The sequence below is a fragment of the Macaca mulatta genome, chromosome 17 (genome assembly GCF_049350105.2).
Source record: "Macaca mulatta isolate MMU2019108-1 chromosome 17, T2T-MMU8v2.0, whole genome shotgun sequence".
Classification (NCBI taxonomy): domain Eukaryota; kingdom Metazoa; phylum Chordata; class Mammalia; order Primates; family Cercopithecidae; genus Macaca; species Macaca mulatta.
In genome coordinates, this window is record NC_133422.1 from 70512149 (window position 1) to 70525360 (window position 13212).

The following is a 13212-nucleotide window of genomic DNA, read 5'->3' on the forward strand; positions in this document are numbered from 1 at the left end:
CCAATAGATAACTAGTAGGGTACTACAGTGAACAAATACAAACCTTGATTATCTTGGTAGATCTTTGTGGCTTCCCCATCCTATCTTAGTGGTAAGTACTGCTGTTCCTGATCATAAAACTCTCTAAGTTACCCTAGCCCACTCCACCCCACACCTATTATGACTGCTTTATAATTGATTCAAGGATAAGGGGTGTAAGGGAGATTGGAGACAATATGAAAATCTTAAAGCCATGTATCTGTTCTTGCCTGCCTCTCAGAGGGCCAGTTTTAGAACCATTAATTTGTAGTGTTTGTCTTTATCCACAGTCATAGAAAAATAGAAAGCCTTGGGATGACTGTAATCATGGCTTTATTCACAGTCATAGAAAAATTTAAAGCTAAAAGGAGCCATTAGATACATCTAGGGTTCATTGTTTTCGTGTGTATGTGTCTGTGTGTGTGTGTGTGTGTGTGTGTGTGTTGGTTTGTCTTTGAGAAGCCACTTTTGGTCCTGAAAGTACAGGGTTTACAGATGTTTAGAGCAGGATTTTGACATGAAGTATTTTATGGAAGTTGGGTAATGAAATATTTGTGTGATGGGTTGGGCCAGGGAGGTTGGGCTTCCCTTCTCTTGCAGAGAAAAATGATTGCCCTTGATAATGGGTTACAGATTCACAAACTGCTCAGTTCGGGGTGAGGAAAATGGGGCCAGAAATGTTAACTCTCTTTCCAAAGCCACACAGTTGTTTAGGGACAAAACTAACTTGGAGTTCTGGCTACTGGTCCAATTAGATAAGATTTGTTTTAATTTGTCCTTTATTTTCCCTTTTATTTTTGCTAATTTCAAGTGAAAATGATTTCATTAAATGAGAAGTAAATACTTCCCTTTTAATGTGTTGAGCTGGGTGTGGCTTCTTGAAGTTTTAACTGACAAGAAAATTTTATTTTATGATTTTATATATACTCTTAGGGACCTCTTTGCCTGGATCCTTTGAAATTGCAAGGAATAAATTACCAGTGCGCTCAAGTCCAGTAGGAATGACTGAGACTACATTACCGATCTTAGTACAACCTGGTCCTGCTGCATAGGCCATGTGTGACTTTGTTTACAAAGCTATTCTGTGTTAAACTTGAGCATCATTGAACGATTTAAAATACATTCTGCTTTTTTGGTTAAAATGAAGGCTTTATTTAAGACTAGAATTTAACCATATTAATTTGTATCTTCTCTTGAACTTTGTCTTCAGTCAAGTAGAGTCACTTTAGATATCAAGTGCTTTCTCTCTACTTTGGTGGTTTTTGAGGAGAGTTTGGCTTTATTTATCTATCCTTATCAACCTGTACCTATTTGTCAACCAGATGAATGCTACTATGTTTGTATAAAATATGTGAAGAATTGTTTTGGGTCTCATTTGACTAAGTTTACTTTTAGTTTAACCTTATTTTAATATTGTATGTAATACTTTAAACATTCAGAACCAAATTGGTTGAATTGGTGTGAAGACTTCTAATGGTTTGTTTTTCCTTTATTGATATGAGACTTACGTCCTGTGTGTATTAGTTCATTTTCACACTGCTATAAAGAACTGCCTGAGACTGGGTAATTTACAAAGCAAAGAGATTTAATTGACTCACAGATCTGCATGGCTGACTGGAAAGGCCTCAGGAAGCTTATAGTCGTGGCGAAAGGGGAGACAGACACGTCTTACATGGTGGCAGGTGAGAGAGAGAGAGAGTGAAGGGAGAAGAGCCCCTTATAAAACCACCAGATCTCCTGAGAACTCACTATCTCGAGGACAGCATGGGGGAAACTGCCCCCATGATCCAATCACCTCCCTCCCTTGGCCTGCGGGGATTACAGGTCCCTTCATTGACATGTGAGGATTACAATTTGAGATGAGATTTGGGTGGGGACACAGAGCCAAACCATATCATTATGGAACTGGGGGTATTGGTACATCCAACCATCTTTTCTTGCCTGCTTCTCAGAGGGTCAATTTTAAAACTATTTGTATCACTTGATAATTACAGGTAGTATACTTTTTGGAAACTGTGGGCCTAACAAAATTATCACTTTTTGCTCCTCTTGGAATTTTGCCAATAAATTATGTCTCCTTTTTCCTTAATAAGTCAAACAAAAAACAAAATAAACACCTTTCGTTGAGCTATTCAACTTTTGACTTGCAAGTTTCTTTACTCTTTGACTTCATCTTATTTAAAATGATTCATGGATTTCATCTTTCAGCTAGATAGTTCTCACTGCCTTCTATAGTAGATTGGAATGGCCTCCTGCCTGTACAAATGGTGGCTTTTTAGAATGTCTCTTTCCCTAGTAATGAGTGTTGCTTTTCTCTTGCCACACCTTTCCTTGTGCTTTCCCGAAATCCCCTTACTCTCCAAGAACCCAAGCTGTAGAATTTAGCCACTTTATCTTAGGAAAACAGCAATTGCCTTTCTCCAAGTGGCAGACTATCTTCTGGTCTGTGAAAGTCACCCTTAGGGAGGGAGGCGAGGTTTCAAGGAGGCTCACACCACAGAGGTAGCATTGCCAGCTGCCTCAGTGGACAGATGTGTGTTGGCATGTTGGGAGGCCACCCCTTTACCTGAGAACCATAACAAAGTGAATATGGAGAGCCCGCCTGGGATCGTCACAAGCTCAACGCCATAAAGTGTTTTCTTTTCTTTTCTTTTTTTTAAGAGTAGTAGAGATGAAGCCTAAATTAATTCTGGTAACCAAATGTATGTTTCTGAAAGGTAGCTGGCTTTAAAATAGCATATATTGTAATCCGTGTTTGTGCAGCAGTTTACATTAACGAAAAGCACTGGTTTGTGAATGGAGGATTTGGGTTTTGAAATTAGATACGAGGGCAACCTTGGAGGGAGGGGATAGGCTTTAAATTTTTTTTGGAGGCAGCCCTTGAGGCAGGTGCAGGGAGTGAGTAATGTGCCACACAAACTATGCAATTTAGCCAATGAACGCTAGGTTTCTCCTCAGTCCTATAGTATGGTTTCCCTGCCTGTCAAGAGCCAGCTCAACAACCAAACCCAGATTCCAGGTGTGGTATTCCACAGTCGTTCTGTAATTTGTAATCATAGAAACAGAATGTTCCTCCTCTTATTTCTTCCCTGCCAACAGTTTCTGGGTGGGTGAATGTCAGTAGCTGGAGTTATTTTTAAAGAGGAGAGGTGAGGCTTGCCGTGCAAAGCTGGGAAGAGGGCGTTTGTTTGCAGAGCAGAGCTGACATCAAAGTGTAGATTACTGCTCAGTGGCTAGGCACTTGTCCTGTAACAGGTAATGTTTAACGTGCCAGTCTCAAAGATCACAGAAACAGTGTATGCCCGGGCATAAGATAGCACAACCGTGTATGCTCTGGAGGACTGAAAGGCTGTACAAGCCCTATGTATTTTTTTTCAAATATACATATGCATGGGTCTTGCTACCGCCTCTTTTGCCGACTATAATTGGACTTTGAAGCTTCGAAGTTATAGCATAAAAATTTGTAACCTTTGTCTGAGAGAGAGCTCAGCTAAGCAATCACTTTCCACTTCTTTTCACAGGATAATATAAACGTTTTCTTGAAAGCTTGTGAACAGATTGGATTGAAAGAAGCCCAGCTTTTCCATCCTGGAGATCTACAGGATTTATCAAATCGAGTCACTGTCAAGTAAGTTTCAACAGTTTGTTATATATATATATATTTAAACTTAGGGCTTATAGCTTAAGTGAAAAGAATTGCTGAGAGTTCATGATTACAGAAAAATTCTTCCTCTCTCTGTTTTCCTCTGTTCTTATTCTAAAAGAGACTGTTTTAAAAATGGCTTAGGGACTGTGAATGTGAAGCTGTTTCTAACTCATAGCATGGTCTTACTATAAATCTCTATACCGACCAAAATGGTTGTGTTAATATTTTAATACGTGTCCAACATGGTAGTGTTTGGTTGCTAATGTTGAGGATACTTTTTATACTTATAAAGTGAATTTAGGGATTATATTATAACTTGCAGAGTAATAACAATCTTTAAATTTTTAAAATATATTTTGAATTAAGACATAATTATTAGCATAAAAATTAGATAGGACAGTGATAAAAAAGAATCTCTTAATATTGTGAAGGCAGCAGTGCCTGGGACCAACATGTAATGCCAAGGACCCTGCCAGCTGTGGCTGACTTTTAAAAATGAGCTGTTTTCCACGATTTCAATAGTGTGGATGAGAAAGTGAAAGTGGGGGTGAGAACATGTATGCCAGTATCTTGTTAGATTTTAGGTAGAAAATGTTGTTTGTGTGGGAGTATACAGTTTCAGGAAATCTGGTTTTAAGCTCTTATGATATTTATTTATATTTCCTGTAAATCTAATTTGCTTTCAGGCAATCAATAATAAACTGTGTTACCAGATAAAGCTGACAGGAAAGTTATTTAATTTATAGTAACTATCTCTTTGTCATCCTGCCTCTTAAACCTAATTAACATTTTTTTTTTGCAAGGGAGAAAATAAACACCTTATTCTAGCTATAGAAATAATGAAAATGGAAAAATCGGTTTCTACCAGTTCAAAGATTTAGCTTATGTGGTTAATATCCCTGTGTAAAACCTTTAATAGTTATTTTTAAAATTGGATGACCAATTATTTTTTCTGAAGAAAAATAACCAGCTATGTAAATATCTTTGAATAGTACACATTGTCTTCTAGCAGTACATAGAACAGCCCCAAACCCAGGTAGACTTAGTTTTCTAAAGTCTAACAATATATGTTTTTAAATGAACACTGTTTTGAAGCTGCTTCTAGTTCTGTTGAATAAGCTTTTCTAAACTCCATGGTAATGAAATGTACATGGGAGGGATAAATCTGCCTGCATTTCTAACTAATCGAAAGATAGTTTAGAGATTCTAAATTTCATCACCAAAGTGAAATGTTTGCTTCTATAGTATGTAGGAGTCATGTTTACTTTCCATAAAAATTAAATATTTGGATGTATTTATTTTTCCTTATCAGCATATTTCTTCATAAGGCCTATCTGATGGGCAAAGAAACTTTAGGCTTTGAAAGTCTTTTCCTTAAGTTGTTGATGCTTGTTAAGCGTTAACGCGCTTCCCCCTAAAATCATGTACTCTGTTTTGAAAGTCTGTAGCCTATATTTGAGTAGGCTAAGGACTAGGCGAAACATGTTTGTTGGCTCCCAAGTCCAAGAGTGCTTGCCTGGAGCCTGTTTCATGAGATGTTGGGCCTAAAATGTTTCAGACAAATTAGTATCTGGGTTCAGCCTTCAGTGAAATTACTGACAAACTGAAACTGCGAGGTCACGTAGTTATAGCCGTAGTGAGAAGTATGCAGAACAACTTGTTTCAGTGGAAACCACAAGTTCGTCAAAGCAAGGTGTGCCTAAGTAGTACCTGTGAGAATGCCTGAGTGGGAACCTTGGCTTCGCTTGAGAACATTTCTCCAGATAATTCTATCTCATTGGACCAAAAAGCAAAGGGGTCAACCCTGGGTCTGCTGCAATAGAAGCACTGGAGCCTCCCAGATGAGACACAGGAAAGTGGCAAAGCAACTTCTTTAAAAATGTTGTCCAAGCTCTTATGCCCTGAGATAGCTCTTTTACTAAAAGAACCAGATTTAAAGAAAAGCAAATAATTGCTTACTAAATAGTAATGCGTTTTAGCTTTCTAAAAATATATAATGTGGAGACTCCTTTGGGTCAAAATTCTTGTCCTATCGTTATTGTGGATCAAAGGACTTGGTGTTGGTTAGATCAGTGGTTCTCAACTGGGGGCAGTTTTGGCAACCAGGGGATGTTTGGCCACGTCTGCAGACACTTCTGGTTGTCATAGCCGGGTGGGGGTGCTGCAGGCATCTAATGGATCAGGGATGCTGCTGAATACACTTTAATGCATGGGATAGCCCCCACAGCAAAGAATTTTCCTACTCCAAATATTAATAGTACTGGAGTTGAGAAACTCTGGCTTTAGATTTAGAATTTCTTGTTTATTCCCTCCCTGCCAGCAAAATAGTCATGTGGAAATGAAGGATACTGTCTATGACCCCTTTGACACTCTACTAAAATATAACTTATTATATGCGGACACAATTTATGCATTTCTGTGTTAGCGTGTTTATTGTCTGTTTAAGCGGGAAGACTCATTGTAACTTGTCTGAGAGTGTGGTAATATGTGTGAGTACTTTGAAATTATTTTGCATATCTGTATGCATTAAATTTAACAAGGTGTAGCAAATGATTTGATTATTTAAAATGCTGTATTACAACTGCCCAGACTGCATCTACCAGTGCATAGACTTGTTGTCCTTGCTGCAAACTTGATCTAATCATGATGCATACTGAGAGCAAATAGGAAAGGACAGTCGATATCCTCCGTGTTGGCAAATGTGAGGAACTTTTTTGTTAGTGGTCAGCGGTGATAGTTGCTGTATGGAGCCCAAGGAGAGTTGTGTGTGTTGAAAATGAATGGCAATAGCAGAAGCAAGTAAAGAGCTGTTGTTAATGAATAGTTTCAATAATCCAGGACTCCAACTATTTTTCAATTTTCTAGCTATCTGAAATTTACAATTTAATTCACAGTAATAACTTTTCACCAATCAGAACCAGAGTATTCTCCATATTTCTGTAAATTATCCTATTATGTGTTCTAATTTTCTAATAATTCTTTTACTTTTGTAGGAAACAGTAGTTTTAATTTTTTCAAATATGTTTGAATTATTCTATTTATTTAGGGACTACGTGTATTCAAGCATCAGGTGACACCTTTAATTTTGATATTCCTGACTTAATGGGTAGGATCCAACCTCTTTTCTTCTCGGAATGCTAATAAGCAAATTTATGATTTAGTCTCCATGAATGGTAGATTGAGATCTACCCCAGTCTGAGGCCATGAAATCAATCTTTTGTGTGGATGAAAAACTGGATCATTATTCTTAACCATTTACTAAACATCCATACTGAGCACACACTCTCCACAAAGAACACGTGGTGAAGTTCCCACAGAGCCATCTGTGCAGGCCTTCCGTAAAAAGGCTGTAGGAGATCAAGCATAATGGCCCCGCCAGCCTGCCACAGCACACTGGAGAGCTCCTCTGGCAAGTGTCATGGTCTTTGTGGAGTCATCTGGTCGTTAAGAGAGATACAGAGCAATGGCTTGTATTCGAAAGCAACTCGACAGAGTAGCCTAGAGGTCCTGTATTGGAGAACTTGAAGTTGGCAGAAAGGTAGGGTTTAACCATTAAAGGTTTTAATTTTATATGTCTAGCAATTTGACTCAGAAACTAAGTCTTGTATTTAAACCATTGCTCTATATATCAAAAATTTTAAGCTGAGAAATTGAACAGATTGTAAACATGTTTCCTCTTTCCACCCCCTTACCATTCCAATCCAGTTTTTAGCACGTCTTCAGATACATTCTGTTCATAATATCCATTACAGGGTGGCAATGACTTTGAACACTATTTGTCATGCAAGGAAATTCTTTTTTAGTATAGACTTACTCTATTACCTACAGGATTGATATTTGAAGTATAAAATATAACTTTAAGTAAACATTGATATTAAGTGAGTTTGTTTTTGTAAGTCTATTAAAATGAAAGTACAGAAATTAAAAATCTATTATCTTTACACATGATAGTTGCCAAAGGAACAGTAGTTGGAATCAAAATTAGTGTTAACATATTCCCATCAGGAAAATAAAAGAGTCTCAAAATGATATTTTAAGGATGTAACTGTTCGCTAAAGCTTCAGAAGAGTGCTTGATTTTGTGGCAGTGCTCTAAAGTCATTTCTTAGGAATCAGGTTCCCAGATGGCACTCTGTTTTAACAGTCTGCCAAATTGGGCTTGAGGTATGAAAGTGTGTATGTGTATTTAAGGTTTATTCATATAAGTAAAAATATACCTAGTTTGAATTATTTAATTTTTGCTTTTTAAAATAATTTAGACCTAGTTTTACTTTTTTTTTTTTTTGCAAGTACATGTCTTTCAAATGAGTTTCTCAATATCTTAATCTTTTTTTTTTTTTTTTTTTTTTTAAGCAAGCTTACTGATATCCAAACTTGGACCTGCAACTTGAGCATAGTGACTTCCACCTGTCAACTCATGTGACTATTTAAAAATGTACCCTTTCTGCCAACTATTAGAAGAGCATAAAACGAAAAGGAAGTTGATTGCGTTGTATATATCTCTATCCCATTCAACCATTCTCTGTTGTGAATTGCTTCCTGGAAGGGGAGGAACATTAATTCTGGGTGGCTGAGGCTCTGTTTAAGACTATCAGCAAAAATGTATGGTCAAATGTGGAAATGCTCTTTAATGACAAAGTTTGTATATCTAAGAGTCCTAACTGCAGTGAAAGGTTGTGGGATATGAGGCAGGTCTGATGCTGGGACAAGCCATGGAATAATTGAAGTTTTGTCTGTATCTGTTTTTCTCCATTTCTAGTTCTTAATCTGTTTCTCAGATAGCCACGTTTCTGAATGTCAGCACTTCTTCCTTTGCTCTCTACTCCTTCAAATCCCAAAAAGCCCTGGGGCCTTACTCTGTCTTGGCCTGCTGGATGAGCCTTCATGCTGTGGACTTCCCTGGCCAGGGTCTACATCTTTAAAACTATCCTATCTTACATTCATTACTCCGAAGGGTTTCACTTGGTGGCCAATCTAAATAGCAGTTGACATGAGACCCTTCATGGGAGAATGCAAGTTGTCTGTCTCCCGTGATCAGTTAGCATTTGTTTTACAACAAGGGCCTTTGAAGGGTTAAACCAAAGAGATATTTTTGTGGAAGACATTCTTCTTTCAAATGATTATCTGTAGGGCTGCCTGTGTTGACCTAATCCAACTTTTAAAATTGCTAATACTGAAATACCTGTAGTTCACTCAGTCTTTTTTTTTTTTTTTTTTAAATGTGAGCTTTACCAGTAACCAGAAGTATTAAGCATTGTTTTTCTGACTTTCATGTTCTATTCTGGCCTGATTTGAGTGATTATTTGTGTGAGAGTATAGACATTGGGGGTACGTATGGTTAAATCTATTTCTGGAGCTACAGAGTAGAAAATGGCACTTTATCCAGTAAGAGGAAATTTTGGTTTTAGAGAAGTCATCACTTGTTTGTTATATAATGAGCATTGATTCAGCATCTTCTATGTGGCCTATACTTACACAGACATAGATAAGATGGAGACCTGCCCTCAGTGGGGTTCACATTATGACTGGGGAGATGGCCCTGTAAATTCACAGCTGGAATATATTATATAAAGATAAATGCACAGATTTCTCTGGAAATACAGAGATGTGCAGTCATTTCATTTTTTTAATGAGGAAACTCATCTAACTGGAGATGACATAGGTTTCTCATCTGGGTTTTCAAAGGACTTTTTATTTCCTCTACATCTAGCTTTTCTAGAGACTTGAAACTATTTAAGGACAGGAAGTATATATTATTCTCTTTATCTCCTTGGTTCCTGTTACCATACGTCTTTACGTGTTTATCTGAAAACTGGATTTCAATTGCAAAGACTTCCTGGATATCTTAAAACCAGGCTTTGAAGATGGGGAAAAACCTGTCTTAATCTTTGCCAGCTCATCCTCTTTTTATTCTCGTTATTCAAATGCAAAGCAAATCTGGCAAAGCCGTCACTGAACTTTTGGTTTCAGTTGCCTTTTACTTATACCAGAATAATGATAATGATATGACATATTACAACATAATCTAAAACTTACACAGTTTAAGAGGAGCATGTGTTTCATTTCTGTATGTAATAAACTAAAATGGGAACTTTGGACTATGTGCCTTTCAAGGTAGTTCAAAGTTTTAATAAATCTTTGTGCTGATGTGCCAGTAATAAATGTTAAGAATGCTTAACTGACATTTAAATAATGTTTTTTTACATGAAGTGTCAGAAACATTTCAGTGTCTTCATATCACAATCACTGATCACTTTTTATCTTGTGAAACAACTGTAAAGTGTATACTTGAGACTTTCAAGTAGAAAAATATGGTGGTTATATAGGTAGCTGGAATATCTTGGTAGAAGCTCAAGAGCAAAGAATAGAACATTTTAAAAGCAGGAACCCATAGGAAAGTAATTTTTTATGAGAAGTCATCAATATTACTTTAAGAAATTTTGCCAACAAGTTTACAGTAAGCCTCATTCCTTCTAAAGTCAAGTTACCTGCCTTAGTACTTTTTACCTTTGTCTAGTATTAAACATCAAAGTCTGCCCTCCTCCTCAAAAAAAGTCACATTGACTTTGACTTTAGTATAATTAGAAAACATTTGAAGGATCTGAACACAGAGAAACTTGAAGATTTCTTCACAGTTTATTTGAGCTGTTTCTACTAAATCCCAGGCTGAGTTTGTCACTTTCCAGGAAGGAACAAGCACATTGAGCAGATGTATATCCATGGTTGTGAACAGAATCATCTCTGATGAGAGTAGAGATTTTGGTATTCCCTGACTTAGGTTTAATCTTGTCATATCAGTTAGTAGCTGAATGACCTTAGACAGATTACTTTTCCTCCCTGTAATGGCTTTGCTTCTCCATGAGTTTAATTTTATGGCAAATAATTATTTATTGCTTTCTGTGTGTCAAACTGTGTGCTAAACTCTGGTGATAGTAATTAGACAGTTGTAATTGCTTTTTGCTTGGAACTTGGCAAATCATATCACTTGGGTGATACCCCGACCTCACAAAGATGTAATGATTAAATGAAGTCAGGTATATAAAGTATGTAGTGACTGTAAATTAAGTGCTTCATAAATGGTATTGAATTATCATTCTGAACATTTTCATAATTTGACTTCCCTTGTTTTGACTTTAAGAAGATACGTGTCTCCTGTAGGAAAACATGGAGGAAAAAATCTGGCCTCTGGCTACTTTTGCTTGCAAACTACAAGCTCTTTATTTTTGAGAATTTAGGCCATTTAAAACTTATCCCTTTTCTCCATTGGGAGCAGATATTAAAACAAATGAGTTTTTTCTGACATTTATGCTTAATCAAATTGTTGATAAAATCAACAATTTATCCATTTTATTAGAATAGCAAAGATGGAGACCAGAGAACAGACAGCTAAGTTATTTGCTCTTGCCTCTGTATATATGGGGCCAATATAATTGAATTAACTTTTTTGAGACCAAACTTCTGTATTTTCTAAAATCTTTGAAATTTTAAAATCTGATTTGAATGTTTACTTAGAAAGTTTTATTTCCCTTACTTTTTAAAATCTAAACTAGTCAGTGACACCAAATCAAATCCAAAGCTTCACATTGTTTATTGGTTTATTTTTATTGTTGTTCCATTTTTTCCCCTTCATTTCTTTGAAAAGTTGCATTTTGGTCATAAAGAGGTTATCCTTTAGATAAGAAGCTATTATCTGAAAGGTTTTTGTAGAGCTTATGAATATTTTTCTTTTTGGAATAGGTGTTCAAAATCTTGTCATGACTGAATTCAAATGTACATCGCAGTCACATTTTCCTCTTAGAGAAAACTTAGCTGCTCCTTTCGGACTTCTCTCATTTGCTTTATTCAGTAAAAGGCTATTACACTAACAACATGAAAAATGTTGATTATGTTATTTGAAGTGTTTGGTTTTTTACCCTAGGCATTAAAAAATTATAAATAGCGATAGGTACTGTGTTTGAGATGAAAGACATGCTTATTATTTAGTTCCAGTGTTACTTGTATACAATGAAATGTCAAGAAACTAGGAAGTACAATGTTATGTCAAAATGCATTAAGATAAAACTTTTTTTCTTTAAAAAAGTAGAACCTGACTATCAAATGTTAAATAGAGTAGGCATAAATGTTTTTTATTGGCTGTTTAGTGTTCTTTTTTAGAGTTTAGGTTAATGGAGCCGTTATGTTTTATGGGTAATTGCCCTGGTATGGTTTCTGTCATGTTGAGCAGCAGTCCTGGGTGGCATTGGTTGTTGATGGATTTATTCTTTGTTTTTCAGAGATATGCCTTTCAGGATGCCCCTACTAACCTGGGAGGCAGGATTTTGTGTCACTTTATCTTTTAAAGAGCTTGGTACTAGTGCTTCAGACACCATTGACCAAATATGCACAGTAAACCTAAGAAAACATCTTCCCAAAGAATTACTGTAAAACATTTAATTTAAAAAAAAGATATACTTGTATACTCAGTAACTCATACTAACATTATTCTTAAATGTAAATGATAGATTTTTATAGTGTAATAAAATCTCATTAGATTAAAAACACATGTTGAATCACCACACTGCAGATAAGCCAATTTTTCCTAAGCTGTTAAAGGAAAAAGTGGGGTTTGTGTGGGCCTGGGAGAAGCACCTGCATTGAATTAAGCTGTGTTTGTATTAACCACTGTCAATTTAACAAGGGTTTGCTCTCTGTGCTTTGAGCAATTTGAGGGAGAAGTCCCTAGATAATTATCAGGTATTACCGTCGTTACTATATTTCACTGTTTCATTGCATTATGGTAATACTGATGGCTGTCAGTTGTTTTGAAATGCTTTTTTCTGTGTTCTATTTAATTTACTGATATATGGAGAAAATCATCGAAGGAATTAGTGTATCTTGGTCAACAATTTAACCATTCACTAGACTTCTTTTGGCTTCATACTGAGAAATAAAAATCTCTAATCCATAGTTATTATTTATCTCATGCTCAATTTTGTGTATATTCACTTATAAAATGCCCAAGAATAGAGCACACACACACACATTATTAAATAAGAACATAGATTTCCGAGGCCTCACAGAATGATGTGCCAGATCCTGAAGGTCCCTGAATCCTTGTTTTGGTGATGAATTTTTTTTTTTTTTTTTTTCACCGAAGGGGCCTGGTCCATGTCCTGGAGGAGAAATAGGAGTGGTATCATTAAATATGGGTGTTTATGCTGAGTTATTAACAAATAGAGCTTTTTGTCCAGGGTAGATAGAAGCAGCCCAATGCTGATGGGGATGCGGGTGGGTGGTGTGGGGGGCTTGGCTAGAGCCTCACATACTGTAGTCTTGCTATTAAGTCCTCTCAGTTGTGGACCTTTTGTCTTGTGCCTTGTCAACAGCATCCACTGAATATCATATTCATGATGGACAGATCACAAATCTTGTGTGTACATAAGAGAAATAAAACCTACTCATTTCCTACCTTGATCTTAAAGCCAAAAGTGGAGAAGCAGAAAAGCATGCTTAAGTCTTAAATTTTGCTTTTAGGTCTTAAGGAACAGAAGTGATGGAGCGTGCAACTCT

At 36.5% G+C, this 13212-nt stretch overlaps 1 protein-coding gene across 24 annotated transcripts in view; it reads left to right on the forward strand.

The window, feature by feature from the left end:
* The window catches only part of LMO7 (LIM domain 7), a 309870-nt gene that overhangs the window by 205520 nt on the left and 91138 nt on the right, over window positions 1-13212 (forward strand). For 8 of the 24 annotated variants that reach the window (XM_077973779.1, XM_015121212.3, XM_077973778.1 and 5 more), the window contains one exon: window positions 3540-3646. In XM_077973779.1, the coding sequence (XP_077829905.1) occupies window positions 3540-3646 (107 nt within the window). The other 16 variants (XM_077973786.1, XM_077973788.1, XM_077973789.1 and 13 more) reach the window with 5 other exon arrangements.